Source organism: Pyrgilauda ruficollis, unplaced genomic scaffold (genome assembly GCF_017590135.1).
Source record: "Pyrgilauda ruficollis isolate IOZ18807 unplaced genomic scaffold, ASM1759013v1 scaffold77, whole genome shotgun sequence".
Lineage (NCBI taxonomy): Eukaryota > Metazoa > Chordata > Aves > Passeriformes > Passeridae > Pyrgilauda > Pyrgilauda ruficollis.
The window spans coordinates 725,460-747,234 of NW_024529599.1; the positions used below are offsets into that span (position 1 = coordinate 725,460).

At 40.9% G+C, this 21,775-nt stretch overlaps 2 protein-coding genes across 8 annotated transcripts in view; one reads left to right on the top strand and one right to left on the bottom strand.

The window, feature by feature from the left end:
• Positions 1 to 1,081: 1,081 nt before the first annotated feature.
• Positions 1,082 to 20,446, bottom strand: MFSD11 (major facilitator superfamily domain containing 11). The gene is made up of 15 exons (XM_041486517.1): positions 20,371 to 20,446; positions 18,069 to 18,263; positions 17,703 to 17,873; positions 16,131 to 16,186; positions 15,042 to 15,149; positions 14,544 to 14,623; positions 14,349 to 14,445; positions 12,628 to 12,686; positions 10,700 to 10,841; positions 9,860 to 9,900; positions 9,030 to 9,095; positions 6,827 to 6,952; positions 5,789 to 5,963; positions 4,659 to 4,794; positions 1,082 to 4,131 (listed from the first exon to the last, which is right to left on the bottom strand). Exons 3-15 carry the CDS (start codon positions 17,796 to 17,798, stop codon positions 3,964 to 3,966), a joined length of 1,350 nt encoding a protein of 449 aa, XP_041342451.1. The 5' UTR covers positions 17,799 to 17,873; positions 18,069 to 18,263; positions 20,371 to 20,446; the 3' UTR covers positions 1,082 to 3,963.
• Positions 20,447 to 20,694: 248 nt separating this feature from the next.
• SRSF2 (serine and arginine rich splicing factor 2) overlaps positions 20,695 to 21,775 on the top strand; it is a 4,686-nt gene continuing 3,605 nt past the window's right edge. For 4 of the 7 annotated variants that reach the window (XR_005956782.1, XR_005956783.1, XR_005956785.1 and 1 more), the window contains exons 1-2: positions 20,695 to 20,845; positions 20,981 to 21,389. Coding sequence is in view for 2 of the 7 variants with exons in the window: in XM_041486524.1 (XP_041342458.1) it covers positions 21,028 to 21,389 (362 nt within the window). In the remaining 5 variants the exon portion in view is untranslated. Of the gene's footprint in view, positions 21,390 to 21,775 lie in introns of all 7 variants that reach the window. The other 3 variants (XR_005956784.1, XM_041486524.1, XM_041486525.1) reach the window with 2 other exon arrangements.

Here is a 21,775-nt window from a genome sequence, read left to right on the forward strand (position 1 = left end):
TGACAGCAAACAATTCATGTTTGCCCTAAAACACACAATTTAGTGCTCTGTTCACACACCCCTCTGTGCATTAATTGCTGACACTTAGGTTGGGTCCAAGGAACCACATTCATGAGCTGAAGTAAACTTGTGGAATTCCAAGAAGGTCCAGAGAAATTTTGATTAACTCAGTGGTCCTGAACTTAGGGCCTTGTACACTTAAATTGTTTTTCCATAAATCACAGCAAATCCCACCAGGAAGTTCTCTTTCCATTTTAAAATGTCACAAACATTCAAAGAACTCACCAGCACAAGATTTCTTGTTTTTCATAACTGTACCACAGGAGGGTTTCTGCTAAGATAGGGACCTTGGTTAAGGATTTTTGGGGATTCTGGTTATTTGGGATGGGTTTTTTTATACCCCTTTAAGAGTTTGGCAGTACCTGCAGAAAATTATAAATTTGAATTATTTTAAGAAATTATTTTATAAATGGTTCTCTTCCTTATCTCAACTTGCTAACATAGATTGTACCTAATTAAATTAACACAAAAGTAATTAAATTACACAAAAGTAGAACCACATAATTAATTAGGAAGGAAGTCCACAGTTCTGGAAATTCTCAGTCCTTGCATCCATGTATCAAAATGAAAACCAACTGGCAAGACAAAATACAGGTATGTTTATATGAGATCCATTGAAGACTAATTTGTAGCATTTTATTTGGCACTCACTTGTCAAGAAAAGCAGTTTTCATTTCCTGTTTAGCATTTGTTTGAAAAACATGAGGATGTGATATTAAATCAAGATATTAAACCTTAGTAACACCCTAAAAGAACGAGGGGAAAAAAATGAATGAGGACTTTTTAATAAACCAAGGCAACTTCATGTATAATTTTGCTTATAAAGATGAAATCTATAATATAAAACAAACCCACAGATAAAGCAAAATCCTTCTTTTCAAATCCCTCTTTATTTAACAGCGAGCTCCCAATTCAGATTAACATGAAATTGTTCAAAGGCCACTGAGGTGAAATGAAGGGGCTGTAGCCTCCTGGCTGGTAAATGCTGATTAACAGATTAAGAGATGGAATCATAAATAGATGTCAGTGTTACTGTTCTTTATATTGCTACACTAAAAATTTCAACCAAATGAACAGCTGTGTACATTGGAGAGGATTTTTCACCTCTTGGCATATTAAAGAAATATGAGTAAGTGAAAAGCAATCATATGTCATCAGCTGCCTGAATAACTGAGGCCTCTCTCTTCAGATCAAATGTCAAAAGCAATACTTATATAGTTAATTGTAAAAAAGAATAGCTATCCATGATGCAGCTTGGAGAGTGCCACAATTTCTTGAAAATCTTGTCACAGAGCAATAATACTTCCCTTTAATTACCCTATAAATAGTTCTGAACAGCCTTCTAAGATTATCTGATACTGAGTCAGACCAGAAAAGAGCAAAAGAAAAAAAGTAAAGCATCAGATTCACAGGGGTACTGAAAACCCACAAGTCCTTGTTCATTAGTACCCCTCTGAGCTGGTTTCAAAACGCTTTTTGAAACTACATAAACTTAGCATTTTAAATTTCTAATAAAATAGTTCATATAATTCTTATATGGCAAATGAACGTCACAGAAGTTCATCATTAAAAGGGGTCAATTTAAAAAGCAACCTCATGAGAGCCATAACCTACTTACAATTAAATTACATTGTTTAAAAAGCACTTACAAGTTACTCATCACCACAAGACCCAAGAATAATTTTTTTTCCCCAAATACACCGTAAGAAAAAACTTCTCCTTGTGAACTTTCAAGTCTTTCTGCTCTCATTAAGGTGATGGGAAGAACAGAGCCCCAAAAGGGTTTGGAGGAAAAAAATTTCAGTAATTCCCTATCTGGAAAGGAAAAAAAAAAAAGTTCTTTCTCCCTTTTGGTACTCTGGAGAAAATGCAAATGTGTAGCAACAAGAGAATTTTAATCAGCTGCAGCACCCTTTAATCCACACATTTGTAGTGCTCAGTATATAAAAATCATATGCTTCAAATTGCAGGATAACAGGAGTGGGAGAGAGAGAGGCTTTGCAGTGCTGCTGGTCCCATTAATCACATATTGATTGAACACTGAATGCTTTTTCAGGCTGCCTGACAGATTGGAATGGCTCTGGTAACCCCTCACTCAAATCCATGTTCTGCCTCATTCTCTTTTACATCATTCATTAAATCTCCTGGGAATTCACACAAACCTCTCTCTCCTGCTTGTCCTCACAGATTTCTCAGCTTGCTGGATGTTCAGGTGCCCTCTAATCCCCCCATTAACACCTTGCTGATCTCATAGCAAAAACCTGCAGTGAATTTAAAAATCCCTTTCTCTATCCCTGGGAATTTAAAAATCCCTTTCTCTATCCCTGTGAAAAGATGCCCCTCGGCTGTTTGGCTGTGCTCCGGTTGTGACACTGCTCCTGGAGAGCAGAAGTGACAGCAAATGTCACAGGAGATGCCACCCTCCCTCCCCAGAGTTAACCTTGGGAGCTCCTACACGGTTACAGCACGTGGGAGCTACTGACATGTAAAACAGTCTTTTTAATTTGTCTTTAAAGACAAGGCATTAACATTCTGACTGGGCATAAAAGAAGGTTGGTGAACTGTACTTTTCTAAAAATAGCTCCATGGAGTGTCTAAAAACACCTTCTGAGTGTTCCATGCCTGCTCTCTGCCCACCAGACAAACTGCAAGTACTGCAGAGTTTTATGTAGGCAGATGGAGTCAGGGTGAGCTGCAGTCACTGCCTGTTACATCACCTACAACAGTTCTGGATTAAAATTCAGTTACTATGCCTGTACCCTTGCTTTCCTATTTGGTGGAGTAAGATTACACTTCCATTTTCCCAAAACAGACTGAATAAAACAACTTAGGACAAGTGTTTCAGGTTATGCAGTAGAATAAACACTGCAATATTGTTCTGACAGTTCACATTCTGAGACTATTTATATTTTTTTTAAGTTGTCTTAGTGCTCCCATCACAGATTTCCATAATTGATGAAAATGCTATGGAACTCAAAAGAATTATTTGGCATTCTGGGAGGGAAGCTGTGGATTATGATCCCACATGGATTATGGTCCTTCATAAAACTACCCTGAGGAAGGTTCAGCATCTTTCCCAACACAGCTCAATTCTGAGATGCTGAGCCAGAAGCTGTTTTCTACCATCAATATTTCACAGGCCTTGGGATCCCATCCTTAAGATGGCCAAGGATGATTTCTTCAAATTTTTGTAAAATCTATCTGTCACACTATAACCTGATTGACTTCCTTAAAAAGAAAAAAAAAAAAAATTAAAAACATCAAACCCAAAAAAGCCCACAACAGAAAAAAACCCAACCAAACAAAAAACCCCCATGGACCTGACAACTTAAGCACATGAAAGAGATTAATAAACAAATGGTTGGGAAACAAGGAGCTGAGGGATACAGAATAAGGCAGTATTTCCCACAGAAATACTTCCTCACATCTAATTGTTGAAAAATTCAATGCCAAATTGATTTCTCAGCTGTGCAGACACGATCTGCAATACAATCTACCTTATAAAAATATCACTCATTCAATACAGGAATTCAAATGTCTGCAGAACTAGAATATAGGAAAAATAATTTAAGGGACAAAACCCCAAACTAATTCTGTAGTGCATGGTAGAGTGAAATTAGGCAATTACATTCTGTGAGGGACATCTCAGAAGAGAATTGTTCAATACACGGGTCCCTACGTTTCCTTCCATTCCCAATACCAGATTTTTAACAATACAACACCACGCTCACATGACCAAAGCAAGGAATAAAAGCCTTTCAAATGTGGCATTTTTTCCCTCCTGTTTCACATTCAGTTCACATTCAGGAAGCAGCAGCTTCCTCCACCTCAACCTCTGCAGCAACTTTCACCTTCTGACACTTCCCAAAAGCCGTGCCTGTGCTGTTCCTGCTGGCACAGGGATCAGATGCTGCTGTAGTCTGAGCCACGGGCAGCAAGGGCTGCTGCTGCTCCCCACTCCACGGTGAAGAAGGTGATTGTTCCAAAGAAGCCCACGAGCACCATGATCAGGAGCTGCCACTGCAGCAGGAAATAGTTGCTGTAGAAATAGGCAACTGCAGCACAGATGGACTGAGAGGAAAAACAAAGTGAAAAGATTATCAGTGGAGATTTCCAGGCTGGTGCTGCTACAGAAGGATTATCAAAGTGACATAGAGACAGTTTAATATGAAGCTCTCAGAATGCTTTTGTAGTAGACAGAGAATCTTAAGGCTTCATTATACCTCAACATATGTCTCAGCATGTCCCACAACAGATTTAGTTTTTACTTGTTATTTAAACAGCATTCAACTGTAGAAAATTAGCACCAAACTCCAAAGTGTTTGTAGCATTGCAAGCTGGTATTTCAAATGGTAAAACCACTACCAATATCTCTGGTATTTCTAACTACTTTCTAAGCAACACAGGCAAATCTTTAAGATCATAGCCCAGGATAGTGTTTCCAGCTTCACAAAACTATTTTACCAAAATTCAGCATGAAATAATGAATGATGAATGAATAATGAAATAATTTGCAGCAACATTTTTCTCAGCTCATTAAAAAGCCCAACCCAGTATTTCAGTAACATCCCAACAATCCTACTTCCAAAAGGCAATACCTGAACAAACTTAAAGATGGCAAAGGCAGGAGCACTGTCCTCTGAGTACAGGAATCCCAAAATGCTGAGGAGCTGGGTGTTGAAGCAGCTGTCCCCCAGCCCCAGCAGGAAGCTGCAGAGCATGGCCACCTCTTTGCTGAAGGAGAAAGCAATTCCCATTTAAAAGCCATTCATTTAAACAGCTCACACATCTATAAACTTTTTCTGGCAGACTTATTTGGAAGCTGCAAATGGAAGAAAGTTATCACACTTTTAATTTCCCCAGAAAAGAACTGGAAATGCCTGACTTGGCAAAAGGAGTCATTTCATCAGCTTTAATTTCTTGAATGCCAAGACTTCTGTTACTGTTACCTGCAGTCAATTCTGCACTGACTTAGAATCACTAAAATAAGGTTTTAGTGCTTGGAGCCACAAAACCCACACAGCAGTGATTAAAAGCTGAGGCACAGGGTGAGTTCAAAAATCTGCAGGAATGTTAGAGAAAAACCAATTCATTTGGCAGAAAAATACTCCAGCTAAAACCAGTCACCTGCACAGGCACAAATGCTTAGAATTGCAAGTTAGCAGCTGGGTCTGCAGAACTGACAGTAAAGGATTTTCACACAAATTGGTAAAAATACAGCCCAAAAGAAAGTTGTAGTGGTGAGATAAGAAAGCTTTCTATATTCTTCCCCCAAACACTGAGTGCTGTAAGGGACAGGCTGCAGTCATACCAAGTGAAATTTGACAATAAGCACTGGAAGACTTTAAAAACCAGAGCAACAGGGCAAAGCTGGTGCTCCCTGATGTAAAACTGAGCCCAAGACTGTTTTAAAATAAACTGAATTCTTAACACCCACTACAATAGATGCTGGTCTTGCTATTGTGCTACATGTCAGAAACATCAGTTTTCAAGTGACACAACTGCTATTATTCATCCTCAGGCTTTTTATTCTTATGCCACTCAAGTTCCCAAACTGGGTGCACACTGGTGGAATACCTACCTTTAATAAAAACAGAATTCCTGAAAGCTTTTTCCAGGGAGTTAGTCACTACACAGAAAAAAACTTCAGTAAATTTTCTGTAGAGAAACAAGCTGTTTTATGCACATCCTGACTTACAGCAGCCAAAGGCAAAAAAATCCCACATACCTTGGAATCATATAAGCAACTTGATCTGTTCCTTCCATAGGAGCAATGGGGGCATCATTTGGCATGTTGAAAAAAATTAAATAAAAGGCTATGAAGTGGACAAGGATGCCCAGCATCACCACTGGGTTCCTGCCAGAGCGACTCCTCTTGCTCAGCAAACCAAAGATTCCTCCCCCTGCAGGAGCAGAAAAGAGGAGAGAACTAACTGAATCAGAGTGGAGATTTAAATACTGACAATTTAAATTATAAACATTCCCACAATGAATAACAAAGATTGACTGACATGCAAACAGCCCCAAGGAGTTTGCCAGGGAAATGGGGCAGGAGATTGATCAGATGGGTGCTGATGAACATATTTCACCTTTTGGCAAGTATTTAACCAGCAGCCAGTTTCCTTCAGTATTGCAACATCACTAAGTGAAAATGGACAGCCTTGTGCTCAGCTCTTAATTGAAAAACATGCAACTCAATGGATTGGAGTGCTAATGAACTGTGGGTTTTTGCTAAACACCTCAGTACTTGAGTCTACAGAAAAAAGAGAAATATTTACTTAATGAATATTACCTGTAGCCGAATTCATTCAAATATCACATCTCATTTAACACGAGCAAATTTTTAAAGAAAGAAATCCTTAGTGAACGCATTTATTCAAAAAATTAAAATTATATCACTCAAGAAGTAATAAAAATGCACACATAATACTATTTCAAAATAGCATTTAAAACAGCAAAATGGTTTCAATTCCCTAATAGCACTGCAGCCCAGTGTTTCTCACATTTGAAGTCTGTGTATTCCTCCACAGAGGAATGCAGAATATTAGAATTGGTCTACATCCACTTTACAGAGTGGGAGGTATAATTCACAGTGCAGAAAGGAAACACAGTGCCAATTATATTGCTACTATTTCATTTTGTGTTCACATAATTATTGCTGGAAGCTCCAAGCACACTACTGAGTTAAACACAAAAAAAAAAAAAAATTAGTAACTGCATCAGCCTAATCCTTTTTGTTGTCAAAAGGTAGCAAGTTTAGACTCACCCAAGATTTCTCCAACACCAATAAAAATACCAGAGAGACCAATCAGGCTTTTCTCTTCACTGCCAAACCTATTCACAGCACCAATGCACGTTCCATAGACTCCAGAAAAGAATGTTAACACCAAACCTTGGAAGGAAACCAAACAGAACTGATAGATGCACTCTCATAAAAGTCATGAAAAAATCGTTATGTCTAAAAGCTGTTTTGCCCTCAGGTATCTTTCAAATCATATATTTAAATTAGATGTGGGTAATAAAAACAAAGAGAGAATTTTAAACTATGTAATTACTACATTCTTCTATACCAGTTCCTAAAAACCAATTAGGAAAGTGACACTAATTGGTGTCACAGGCACCCAGGTTCAGTGCTGCTACTCTTGATCCAACACCTAAAGTGTTTATATTCAACAAAATATAAAACATACATTTATATTTGTTTATAATAAACCTATATATATATTTGTTTATATTTGGTTATATTAAACAAATATAAACCTACAGTTTATATTTCTACTTCTACAAAAACTCTGGAATTTTATCAAATAAAAATGCCATGTGAAACAACACAAAGTAACTGAAGAAATAAGACACAATTTCATTTAAGGATTTCTCCCTCTTCAAGTTTTGGCATTCCTAAAAGTCCCTGCAGCCCCAAACACCAATAAGGAGCTAAAAATAAGAACCAATAAGAATCCTAAAATGAACTTTTTTAGACATATGTAATGAATTTAAGCTGAGAAAGAACAACTGCTATTTGTTTTAAATCCTCTTTCTTTCTATTGCCATTCGTGTGAGGAAAGGTGACACCACTGACCCAGCTAACGTGACCATGAGCAACCATTGGTATAAAAATACCAACTCAATTAAAAAGTGCATTTAAAACAACACAAAATGTTATTCCTAAACAGAGAAAAAACAGCTTAACATAAAACTTTCTCATTTATACCCTTTGCTTTTTGGCTACAGCCAAATGCTGGTACAGCTCACCCTGCCCTGCCTGGATGAACTGCATGGCTCCAATAACAGGGGTGCACTTGGAGCATCTCAATTCCAGTAATATTGGAATAAAAGCCCTTGTTGGCCTTAGGGAATTTTCTGTTTTCCTACAGAAAGCAGCAACACCAACCCAGATCCAGAAGATGGCAGCAGATATTTTTTCCCCAGTCTGGACTGATTTATTTTTATGCCACCTGTAAACCCAAATTTCAGGATATTCAGGCAAAACCTGACTGACTCCCTTCTCTTGTTATCTTGCTCCACATTACCATCCCCAGAGGAATTCATGTGAATTAACCTGGGTTAACACAACACTGGAGATGATGTGAAGTAATTTGTAACTCAGATTAGTGGCTGGAGCAACCCAACTCCAGAGCTACTCCTGCTGTTTCTCTGCCAGGAGCTGCTGTAAACTGCAATGTTGATATTTTGTTCACATCTACATTCTTCTTTTCACATAACAATAATTGTTCCTAACGGTGACTCAGAGCATAGGCTCTGGAAGTGCATATATTTTATAAAAAAACCTAATTTGATCATGAACAAAACTACATCTGAAGCCAAATAAGGAGCAAGAAACCCCCCAAAAACAACTCAAGGATTTTATAGGGTTTTTTTTGGTGGAAGAATCACTTATATGGCAAAAATACTTTTTTATTTTACAAGTCTACATTGGTCCAAGGATGCCAGACCAAGTTTAACTAAAAGTTGCTAAAAAGAATGAGAACTCTTGGCACAGCAAATCCTATTGATAAAAACAGCTGGAAATTACAAAGCTGTTTCCCAATAGAACAAAGACCAAAATGAAGAGCATTGGCAATCTCCCATGTCTTAACGAAGCTATGATGTACAAACAATCCTTTAATTCAATTGCAATACAACTGCATTAAATGTATGCAATACAGCTGCATTAAAAATCTCCAATCTATTGATAGTGCAATATCAAATCCCATAAAAGCCAGCTCTGTAAATTTTGCCTCTCACTTTGGGACCCAGAACTTTACTGAACCAGCACCTGCAGGTTTGGATGCACCCCTCCTCCTGTACAGAAACATTCACCAGGACACAGAAACGTCAGGAGTAACCCAAAATTAATTAAAACATCCAAATAATGTTTGCAGAGATATGGATTAAAATTCCAGTCTGGGGTTAAAATTCCAAACAATGCCCTGCCAGTGCTCCATGGTGAAACTCTGCTGGCTTCATACCTGTGTAGGCTGTGGTAACACTGAGAAGCAGCATCTCTTTGGTGAAGCTCAGTGTAATAGATCTCTCTGTAAGGAAATAATAAAGAAAAATTAATAAAACTTCTGAGGATACCACTAAGATAATCTACAGTTACTTTTGCTCTTTGCTTAAAGCAAAAATTGGTTATAATACAAACTGTGGATTAAAGTTTTATTTACTGTTTATTACAGCGAAGTGCCAAATAAACCAACCCCAATCTGCCATCTAGAAGAAATGTGCCATCCAAAAATTGTATTTTGTAAGAAATGCAGTGGGGAAAATATTAAAGAGGAGATACACAGTTTTCAATTATCAGACAATTTTCTGCTGTCTGTATTTTTGTACTCTCAGTTCATGGCAACTGTCTCCTGAAAGGATAAACAGATTTTCAGTGAAGATCCCCACATCCTCACAACAAACTTAACAGTCTCAGGCAGAACACATCAAGCTTCAAAGGGAACTGCAGATGCTTCAGTTCTAAATTGTTCACTGGTATCAACGGGTGACAAAATCAAACAACCTATTTGACTTCTTTTTATCTTCATATGTTTGTTAATTTTTATGTTTCAGTCTCACTGCCTTTCCCAATGAGTAAGCTGCTCCTTTTGTGCTCATCTGTACAAGGACACTGTTGTAAAGCAGTTTGGATCTGAAATCACATCAAAGGAGGAACACTCCAAGTCTCTCCTGGACCACTCAGGTATGTGATTGAAGTGGTTTGTACATGATCACATCATCAGCACAAACACAGAGAGCTGGCAAGGAGCTGCCAGGCTCTGCTGAAGCAACTCTTATGTGAAATTGTACTTACTGAAGGCAGCCACTGCTCTCATCATTTTGTTTCGTGCAGACCTGGGTAAACAAATTACTTGGTCAAAATGGAAGAGAATAACCACACTTTATTGCTGTGCTGCAAGGCACCTTCACTTTTCAAACCTTCTGTATATTTTCTAGCCCTGCAATATACACTGGAATATGCCAATATATTTTTTAAAGTTTCTGAGATCTAAAGTAACCACAAAATCTCTTTGCTGCCTGCACTAGTGAATGCTTGCTTAATAGAATCTTTCTTTTGAACATTTTTAGCTTTCAACATTTTTTCCACAGGCCTGCTCACTGATGTTTTTCTAACATTTTCATTGTTCTTTAAATAAAGCAAAAATATTTAAGCTGATGCCTCAGGCAAAACTGCACTGAATCTGTGTAACTGTGCATTTCTAATGTATTTATCAGGGTGGAATATATATTTAGAGAAGATAGGAAAAAACATGTTCTAATTTTTAAAACACCTGTAAAAAGGAACATTTTCTGTTTATTCCAGCCTTTCAAATGGGCTGATGAGGGCAAGATAAATAATAACCAGTGCAGAAGAGGTGAAGGGTATCTTTTGCAAGGCACTTGCTTATCAAAGGAAAAACTTCATGTGCAGTACTGAACTTCACCCCTGAGAACATGCCATATCAAGAACATTATTTCTCATATATTCTCATTGTTAAATACAGACACTTTTCTGTTAAATCTGTGAATCCACCAGATTGCTGATAACATTCATGTTTCCAGCACAGAGGGGAAGTGAATGCACAATGTTCCTCTGCGGAGCAGGAGCACAAACAAGGAGATGTGACAACATGTTATTGCCATCAACACTTACGAGCTCTCCCCCAGGATTTCATTAGTGGAATCATCATCCCCTGGAGCTTTTGTGTCCTCTTGTTTCCTAATCAGAAAGAACAGAACTGTGCCCACAAGACTGATAACAGTCAGAGCAATGAAGACAGTTCTGCGATCGCTCTCTGTGGAAAAACAAACAAGAGCCATAACCAGATGTGCAGAAGGGATTCAAACCAATCCAGCTACCTTCCAACAACTAACACACACATGCTACAGTGTTTAACACACACTAATTTTCTAGCTTACCTTCCACATGGAGCTGCTGGCAAACTCCTGTCTCAGTTTTATGGCGCTAATAAAATATCAGCAAATTAAAGAGGTCCCTCGCATTCTCTGCCATGCAAAGGCTATGACCAAGGAGCAGCCAATTAAAGGAAGTGCATAAATTATTAGCAGAAGAAAATACATCTTTGAAGACTTATATAATTTAAGATGCCCCAAACCCCTTCAGATTTCTAAGACCCTGAAGATATTACCTATGCTTGTATTTACTTCCCCCTTAGCTCAACAGCAAATGTAAAATAACTTGGGTATGATCACAGATCCAAAAAGAGAAAGTGTGCTTCATAGCTTGAAATGACCCTGCTATTTTTATATAGGTAGTAAAATAAGATTTGATTTTTAAATGCTATTTGATTTTTAAATGCTGTTAGGGTTTGATATAAAATTTTCTAATAAAGAGGAATCTCAAGACATTTGAGATGGAAGGATGTGTAACAGCAGAACTGCCTCACAGTTAATTGCTCTATTCTGTGGTTAGCAGAGCAGTGAAGTTTGGAATGCACAGAATTTGAGCCCCCCTCCAGGTTCAAAGTGTCTCCAGTATTTCTAATAACACTTAAACCTTTGTATTACAGGTGAGAGAATGCAGAAAATGACCTTTAAATTTAGCCAGTGTGTCATTACCAAACCTGTTTCTGTGGATAACCTGAAGAGATGGAGCTAACAGAAACAAGAAGTGACTGTTCTCTCTGTTCTGTTATTTCTGAAACCTGATAATTATTGTTTAAAAGTCAACATCTTATTCCTGATTGACCAGAGCAGAATTAAATAATCTGTTAAAGGTTAAAAGAATTGACCATTCTAGTAGATATTCATTAGGACTAAATAAGGAAAATTATCAGTAATTATGAAACAGAAAAATCAAACTTATCTGTTTACAGAGCACTGCCTTGCCAGCAGCACTCATTTTTGGTAATTAAAATCTATTTTCACCACTTTTCTTAGTGAATTCCCACCCTCCTACTTTGCCTGGCCTAAACAGTTGACAAAAATCTTGGGCTTAAAAACAGAATCTCAACACTGTCTGGCTCAAGAACATGAATAAAGTCTACTGTTATCCAGTTCCTGCTCTTTGCCAGTCAAGCACAACATCAAATGGAAAAAAAAATACAGCATTAATTACAATCCCATCAGGAAGTTCATCTCATAAACTATGCCAAGAAAGGAAGAGAGCTCTTTCTCCACTGTCCCAGCAGTGCTGCCTCATCTCAGCCTCTGACTCCAACACTGCTTTGTGAAAGCTTAATTAATGCAGACACAAAGTAAAAACTGAGATGTTTTTTCTTTATTTTCCTTTATTTCACAGCTTTATCAATCTCCAATATGATTTAAAGAACACTCCACACCAGGAGCTTGCTTTGGAATAGGATAGTGTGTACAGTGTTACACATACAGCCAGAACACTTTCCCCAGGTGTATTTTGGCACAAATGTGTCTGTACAGGGAAAATCCCAGAGTAGGTATTGTGGAAAATCTCCAAGAATCTACAATAAACTGGAAGGAAAAAAAAAAAAAAAAAAAAGCCTGCTTTTGTATAAGCTTCCTGCCACTTTGGAGTTCATTATTTCATCTGATAATTCATGCTACTGTGTTTAAAGGTTGGACATATAAACAAGCAGTACCTACCTGATATGTGAGTTTTTCCTTGCCAAGCCAAGTATATATACAGATTTCCAAAAATCAAGCTGAAAACAAAAAGAGCAAAGGTCAACAATACATTCTATGAAAAAAATAGGGTTATAGCACCACATTAGTACTATTTTATACAACAACAACAAATCCCACAGCTGTACAATTGTCAAAGAAATAAAGACATGAGTCACTCCCATGTCAACTGCTTCTGTGTAAAATTCAAACACAAATTTGAGGATTCTGCCCCAAAATGCTGGCTATTCGTTTTTATCAATCAAGACACAAGCTGGTGGCAAAAATGATGAAATCTGCATCTAAGCTGCTTCTAATTTTGGAAGGGTATAGGTTAGACAGCTGACATATTTCTCAAGGTGATTTTGTAATACTTCCTTTGCAGGGTCATGTGTCTTGTCTGAAGGATTGCTCAGCTCAAGGAAATTCTCTGTCCCTAACTACCATTTCCCAAAATACAGTCATTCTGAATAAATTATTTAAAACAGTTTTAGAGCCAATTTTCCTCTTATTAAGCCATGTATTTTGTACAGTAGCCCACTGTAAAACCCACAATCAGCTAGGTTTGTGGAATTTGCTACTCTGATAACATACTGAGGGGTTAATTCTGGAACTGAAAACTTTAGGAACACAAAGTTTGACAAATGCATGCTGGTTTAGCCTGATGGATCCCATCCCCACAGCAGCATTAGCAATGCAGCCTCAGCACCCTAAGCATTTCTGCAATTCATTCCCCTGGTTATCCCCCAGATATATATTCTGGGAGAATATTCAGAACTGCTGCATTAGAGGTGGCAAAAGGATCTCTCTTCAGGAACCATTTGTGCACCTGTCTCCCATGAATTTGTTTGATTCTTTTTCAATCCTGCTCACACCATCCAACTCTACACACTCCCACGGCTGCAAGCTCCAAAAGTTTAATCACCCACTGCAAAAAGTACTTTATTGTCTCAAACCAGTCCCCCCTACTCTCACCCAGTGACCCCAATTCAGCACAGCAGCATTTGGTGAGCAACAGTTCCACACTCAGCTCCCCTGCTGCCCATACTTTGGTATAATCCTCCACAGAAAAGAGTCTCAACCTTTTCAGTCTCTCCTCAAGCCATTAGCTCTGTCTTCTTGTATAATTTCTTTTTTTTTCTCTGTATCTTAATTGTATTACACTCCCATGAGAGGCATTAACGATCTCTGCACAAAACACTTAATGGCCACAACACAGCACTCCCTGCCTTGTTCTCACTGCCATTCTTGATGCTGAGCTTTTTGGTGATTTTTTTAGTTGAGCAGCACTCAAAGTTTAATATCAGAAAGACATCAAAAACAAGATTTCTTTTCTGGCTTCTGACTGCCAGGTCCAACTTCAGTATCTTCATCTTGGCAGTGAAAACCAGCTTTTCCCTCAGTAAAGGACACAAACTGGAACAGCCCTCCACAACCAACAAGATTGCTGTTACATCCCTCAAATGCTCCCCTAACAGAAATATATCTTTTTAGCAGCTCAAGAGCTGAGATTGCAATACTCAGCTTTCTTTCATTCCCTGTTCTGTAATGCACAGCACCAATAAAAACATTGCTTCCATCTCTCCTTCCCACTGATTGCAAGGTCCCAGGGGAGTCATTTTCAATGCAGTCTCCCACTTATAAAAAGATGTAAAAGGCAGAATGTGTACACTACCAAAAAAAAATTAACAAATAAAGCTTACCTGAACTGCAGGAGTGCCCAAAATATTCCACTGTTCCTTCCAATGGTGTTTTCATCAGAATTTTCAGTCAAGCAATTTCCCTGGGCTGTCCAGAGGACTGAAACAGACAGAAGATATTGCTCAGGAAATTAAAATATTTGAAAGATATACTCAAATCTCATAAAAAACAGTCACCAGAGTAAGAACAATGCTTACCAGCAGCTGCAATGCCAATAAGCACAGAGGCAGTGTAGAAAGCCCACGTAGCTGGCTGGATAAAGACTGCAATGTACAGGCTGGAACAGAAGAGATCAGTTCATTGAACACTGACCTAAAGTGGACAATGCTCTTTAACAATCAGATACCTCACTTAGGTGCTTCTAAATCAGCTTCTCCCTCCTAAGAGATGTTGAAAAACAGGTAGTATGTGAAAAATATTTTTATCCTTCTAAGCACAGAGATTTTTTTTTTATATTGTTATTAATCTGAGACTATAACCTCAATTCCACAGTCAACCTATTCTGGAAATGCTGTGGAAAAAAAAGTGCTGTTTCCAGTAGGTTGAAGTACTCTGCAGTTAAACACCTGAAGTATCTCTGTGAGAGGCTTTTTTTAGCCAGTACAATTTCATGTATGGCACAGGAGCCTTAGATGTGAAAAAAATTAAAGAAATATTTCCAAGAAAGCAGGCAAAACCTCAAAATTATTACTTACCTATAAAACACACCACTAACAACCATGGAGAATTGAGGTCCCACTATTGCAACCAGTGAAGGTGATATAAGATTTGATGCAGACAACACTCCATAAATAATGGACATGCTACAAAAATTAAAAACAAAGAGTATTAAATACTTAAAATAAAATATAGGCTAAAATATGATTTAAGTGTGATCAGTGGATTTCAAAATATCCACTGAAGTACATACATAACTGCAAAACTTCATTCTCCTTTCAACATTTCTACTTGCTGCTGTTCCCTTCACCCATGGCACTCCACATGGGAATACAGGACTGAACAGAACTCCCTGGATTGCTGAGTAGAGTCCCAAGCTGCTGCAGGCAATGACATCCTGGAATTTACAGCATGCATTTGTCAAATTGCCTGAACAGCAGTTATTGTATTTTGTACCCTGTATGTCTAGAGGAGAATGTTCTAGAAACTCATTTATCTGTCAGTGAGGTTTTCATCTTCTGCCAAATACACCACAGAAATTTTACAGACATATTTTGTGCCAGTGGCATTTTTAGTTTAAATTAAGACAGTAAACCCTTCAAAGGAGCAATGAGGTTTTCCTACAGGACAGATCAATTTGGAATGCAAAAGGTCCCTGATCATGCCTGGCAAGTTTGACTCTGCCAGTGCAACCAAGAATGGCTTTTTGTGGCTTTGCTTGTCTTTCTGACTGCTCCTTTCACATTTGTGTTGTATTTCCTGAGAGCTGATCCACACCACCTGTCCTATACAAACACAGTGTACAAAAGCAAACAACCAAGGCCTGAGTTAGCAGTTTTATTTATTTTTAAACTTCCACCTTCTTTGCCTCCTAAGGTAAAATGTTGAGAATGTGATGACAGTGGTTTTTCACCCTGCAAAGAAAACATGCAAACCAGATATGTAGTTCAACTGGAAATAATTCAGAGCAGAACTGTGAGAAGCCTGTTTTAAATTGCTTTAAGTGTGTCAATAAATTATGAAGTCAGCAGAACTCTACAATCTCTTGAGAGTTCTCTCTACTGGATGAAACTGTAACTAAGTTCACCCTGCAAGGAGCAAAGTAAGAAGAAAATCTGTGTAATTACCTCGTGTAGCCACTGCCATGAAAGTCTGTGTCGTTTAAATTCGTGATAACAGTTTGCTGTGAGAAGAAGATCATACATTGTAACATGTTAGAATCTATCTTGTATTTTGAGAACACCTGCATCTGTTTGAAGTCAGTTATCAAACATTAGAATTATTCATTAACAGACACTACAAAGTACTTGAAAGAATTTAAAATGTTAATTACAACTCACACCACCTCCACAACAAAGATGCAGGAGATATTTGGCAAGGAAACATCTATGTTGGAAGAAGAAATCAGTACTTTATTATTAAATCATAATTTCATAAGAGAGCTAAAATACTTCACAAAACTTCTGTTTCATTTAAGACCTTTCTTATGCAGATAGGTATGACTATCTTAATTTTAAAAGTGGGGGAAAAAGGAGAAGTTTCAGAATAATCTTAACTTGACCTAACTGTGAATCTCTTTTAAGAGTTTCCATTCTTTTTAGCTTCCCATTATTTCCCTGTTCCTTTTTTTTCCCCTTGAATCAGCTTTAGTGATCATGAGACCACACAGTTAGTTGGACTGGCAGGCAGATCTGATTGAAAGCCACTTGAAAAGACTTTTATGACAATGAATTACATGATTGCATGATCACAAAGTCCAATTCGGTGAGGTGCTGAATTCATTGCAGAATTTCTGAGATCACTGGGCTGCACTTGAGAGCTCACAGAAAGTATCACACTGCACTAGGGCTTATAAAAACTACCCCAAGTAGTTATTTCTGTAATATTTCTGTATTATTCTGTAATATTCTGTCTAAACACTTCTGTAATTTTCTGTGGTGCAGTGAAGGACATTTATCTGTCTGAACCCAGCAAGGATCCTTCTTGCAAGCAAGAAAAGAACTGTAAGACCTGTGGGCTCAAAGGGGATGTTGAAATCTATCTGCCCTGCAGGAGCAGAACTAACAATACTGAAAGCAGCTCAGGAAGTTAAAGGGCTAAACCTGGCAGTAACAGCAGCCTAAACATTTAAATAGTAACAGTAAATTTGGATTATGCTGTGCTCAATTTCTGCTCTGCAAAGAGATACTAAATAGCAGCAAATAACTCCTTCAGCTGGAAGGTGACTTGGCAGTTTAGCAATTGTGGAAATCTATTTGTCAGGCGTTATCCTCATACTTCCCCTCAATACCTAGTTCATTAGATTATGAAAATCTAGTTAATAATAGCATGGTTAATAATAATTTAGGCAAATATTTTGAAAGGGACAATATAGAATATGCAAGGCTCAGTGACATTCAATTGTCTAACATCACAAGTGTTAAAGCAGACACTATTTTAAAGCTCAATCATTTAATAAGATTATTTTTCTACTTTCTAAGTAATCAGGATCAATTTTATATGTAGCTATGCTATCTTAAAGAGATAACCTGCTGAATTATTTGGTTAAACACATTAATCTACTTCAAATGAAACCAAAAGAAGATAAATGTCAAAGTATCTTGCACATTAGGAAACCCCAAATAAAGCAACATTAGAGCACACAAAAGACAAGCTAAGATAAATAACTGAGGTAGAAACAATTTGAAAGTCACACCTACCGCGATGTTTCCACAGGACTGGAAAGCAGTGAATATAAACATAAATGAGACTCCCAAAATAATGATGTTGAAAAGCTTTTTTCCTTCCGGAGACATTTTGTGTATTTTTCCCAAGTCCTCAGCTTCAGTCTGGAAAAACTCTTTTTTCTTTTAAAAGTTTCCTCTTAGCCTCTGTTAAAAAAAAAAAAAAAATAAAAAAAATAAAAGAAAGCAAGCTTCAAAACTAATAATTACTTAGAGCTACTTATTAGCTGCAAGAAAATATCAATTAATTAAAAGTCCTGGTAACCCTTTTAAATAATGTGCAACAAAACTCGAAAAATAAGAAGGTGTGGTACAAAAGGTAAAGCCCAGGATTTCCTCTACCTGTTCCCATGAAGTTACCAGGGCTGACTGCAGTGTGTTACTCCATGGCATCCCTTTCTCCCAGAGGAGCAGCTTTCCCAATATCGAGCAGGTGAATCAGCTCAGCTTCTTGGCATTGTTGAAATCAGAATTGCTGTCCCCGGCCTCTCAATCACCTGACGAAGGAAGGATGAGACGCTCGCACATTTCCATGCACTGCACAGGAAATAAAGAACATTTCAGTGTCTCGATCAGCTGACCCAGCGCTGAAAGCCCTTGTGCACTATGGGAAATGCAGTTTTAGCCAAGCAACCTTTTCTTATTTAAAGCGGTGAAAATCTCCCAGTACTTTGGACCAGTTTTTGAGAACAGTAATTTCTCGACACTAAATAACCTGGGGGGAAAAAATTATTATTATTATCATTATTATTATTATTATTATTATTAGTTAAACACATACACACCAAAAAAAACCCTCCAAAACCAAACAAAAAATAAAAACCTCACTCAATAACAGAATAATGGAATCACAGAATAGGGAAATTTTTGATGTAAAGGACTTTAAAGCCCATCTCGTCCCACCCTGCCATGGACCTTCCCCTGGACCAGGTTGCTCCAAGCCCCCTCCCCTCCAACCTGGCCCTGAACACTTCCAGGGATGGAAGTGATACCATTAATCTTTTACTTCACAGTATTTCTAAATAGTAAATTTAAGATCAATTGATCTTTGAGTCATGAAGATCTCTGTTAAAACATCAGCAAAACAGAGAGGATCAGACACTGACCAAATGGGTGCTTTTTCCTGTTACAGTCCTTTGTCTGTTCTGTTGGGCCTCTGGGACTGGAGAATTCAACTAAATCAGTTCTACTTTAATGCTGGCAAAAAGGACAGAGAAGGAGATGCAGAACTGATTGATGTAAATGACAAATCACCACATTTTGCCTCTGCTGTCTACAGAGAAGGGATTAAAGAAACAGAGGTCTCAAAGGGAAAAAAGGGTATTAGTCCAGGAGTTAGAAGGGCTCGTTGAGAGAGTTCAGACTAGATCTGAAGTGGGATAAGGTTTGTTTGACGAACCTGATCACCTTCTGTGATGAAACAAATGCATGGATGGGTGAGGGGAGGGCAGTGGATACTGTCCATCTTGTCTCCAGCAAGGTTTTCGACACTGTGTTTCACAGCACCCTCCTGGGAAACTCAGGATGGGAGGAGTGGGCAGTGAGATGACTGAGAACTGGCTGAATGGAAAATCCCAGTCATAATCAGTGGCACTGGGTCTGCTTGGAGGCCTCTCACTGGTGTCCCCCAGGGTTGTTTAACCCTTTTATCAATGACTTTGGTGAGGGGTCGATGCCTCCTCAGCTGATGGTACAAAGCTGGGGGGTGGCCGATAGCCCAGAGTGCTGCGAGCCCTTCAGAGGAGCCTGGGCAGGCTGGGGAGAAGGGCAGAGAGGAACTGCTTGAGGTTCAGGTGAGGGTCCTTCACCTGCGAGGAACAGCCCAGGCACCAGCACAGGCCGGGACTGCCCGGCTGCAAAAGCAGCGCTGTGGGGAAGGAGCTGGGGCTCCTGGTGGACAAGGAGCTGTCCATGAGCAGCGCTGTGCCCGAGGGCACGAGAAGGGCACTGGTGTCCCCGTTAGGAGAGCATTTCCAGCAGCTCTGGGGGGGATGCTGGCCCTCTGCTCAGCCCCGGCCAGGCCTCCCCTGGAGCAGTGTCCAGCTCTGGGCTCCTCGGGATGAGACACGGGTCCTGGAGCGGGTCCTGTGGAGGGCCTCAAAGATGGTCTGGGGACTGGGGCATCTCTGTCCTGAGGAAAGGCTGAGGGTGCTGAGCAACAACTTTTGGGATGGGGGGGAGCAGCTTTCACGGAATTCCTTGGACTGAGAAGTTGCTTGTCACCCTTACACAAGGGCTGTGCAAATCTCCTCCCACAGCATGAACTTCCAGAGCGGGCCGGTGTGAGGATGATTTTAGTATTTCCCTGCTCGGCTCTCACAGGCACCGAGGAGCCGGCGGGGACCGCCTGGGCCGCGGCGCGGATCCACCGCGATACATCCAGAGCTGGCGGGGCCGCGGAGGCTTCCCCGGGCACCGCTGCTTGTAAGGATGAAGGAGAGCCCGCTCCGGGCTGCCCGGCCCTTCACGGCCGCCACAGGCACGCAGCGGAGCGCGGGCAGGAAAGGCACCGAGCTCCCACAGCAGCTGCTCCGGAAGAAGCGCTCGGGCAGAACCCCGGCCCCATTCCCCTCACGGCTCTCCCCTCCACGTCCGCCATTTTAAACCGTCCCCGCCCGCCCGCGCCACAAGCGATTCACTTCACCATCGCCTTTTTTCCCGCGGTCGCAGTTTGTCGCTCATCTTCCTCCCCCACACACACTGCTCTGCCCTAATTTCTTTTCTTTTTATTGCTATTGCTATTTGGGATTTTTTTTTTTTTTACGGTTTTCAACACACATTGTTCAAAAATTTCCCCGCCTCCACCGAGCCCTTCCGGGTCACGGCGGCGGCGTTTTAACAGCCACTTTCCAACCACAGAGCGAATTATTAATTTACAAGGGGACTTCCCGCGCTCCCTCCGGGACCACCTCGGGATAAAGTAGGAAAAAGGGATCGGGGGTCGCTCCCGCGGCGCCGCGGGCGGGGCGGTGCCGCGTTTCCTTCCGGGGCGCCGCCGGCCATTTTGTGGCGTTAAGCCGCGCGCGCGGGCGGTTCCCTCTCATTTCCTCGTCGCGGCGGGACGGGGCGGCCGCTCCTGGCATTTCGCTCCGGCCTCGGGCCGCCCCTCGGACCCTGAGGTGGGTGCTGCTCCCTGCGGACCCCGCGGCTTTCCCCTATGCGCTGTAGCTCTCCTCCTTTTCGGACTCGCCCTGCGGCGTGAGGCGCGTCGCCCTCAGGGCCGCGCCGGCTGCTGACCCCCTTGAACCCCTCAGGTTTATTCTCTTCGTCCGCCGCCGCCCCTCAGGGGCTTCTGCCCACCATGAGCTACGGCCGCCCGCCGCCCGATGTGGAGGGCATGACGTCCCTCAAGGTGGACAACCTGACGTACCGCACCTCCCCGGACACCCTCCGGAGGGTCTTTGAGAAATACGGCCGCGTGGGCGACGTCTACATCCCGCGGGACCGCTACACCAAGGAGAGCCGCGGCTTCGCCTTCGTGCGCTTCCACGACAAGCGGGACGCGGAGGACGCGATGGACGCGATGGACGGGGCGGTGCTGGACGGCCGGGAGCTCCGCGTGCAGATGGCCCGCTACGGCCGCCCGCCCGACTCGCACCACAGCCGCCGCGGGCCGCCGCCCCGCCGGTACAGCAGCAGCGGCTACGGCCGCCGCAGCCGCAGGTGAGCGCCGCGGAACGGGCAACGCAGTTTGGGCAGTAAATGAGATGAACCGTGCGCCTGTGCAATGGGAGCCGTTTGTTTTCACGTTGGTTGCCTAGAGAGGTAGTGAGGTCTCTGTTACTGAATGGTGGGGATATAGAGTTGAGCCATGCGATCTAGGCCGATCTTGCTTAAGCAGGGAGGTTGGACCGGATGACCCACTGTTGCCCCTTCCGACCGGACCGATTCTGGGATTCTGTGTCCTTTTCCCAGTGAGTTTCGTGGCGGGGCTGAGAAGAGGAAGTGGGGGTTTGCTAGCAGAGGCACGTGGAGTTCCCTCGGAGTGGAAGGGTTTCGCCCTGTAGTAGGTTTAGCCCCCGGCCACTCGCTCTGAACAATGGCGCCCT

What these genes read in the sequence shown, in the direction of transcription:
- MFSD11 (XM_041486517.1), bottom strand. Translation starts at nt 17,798, where the DNA reads ATGTCTCCGGAAGGAAAAAAGCTTTTCAACATCATTATTTTGGGAGTC. An exon ending in GTTAGTGGTGTGTTTTATAG is followed by an intron (nt 14,624 to 15,041) that starts GTAAGTAATAAT and finishes CTTCTGTTCCAG; the next exon opens with CCTGTACATTGCAGTCTTTA. An exon ending in GAAATCCTGGGGGAGAGCTC is followed by an intron (nt 9,901 to 10,699) that starts GTAAGTGTTGAT and finishes TTGTTTACCCAG; the next exon opens with GTCTGCACGAAACAAAATGA.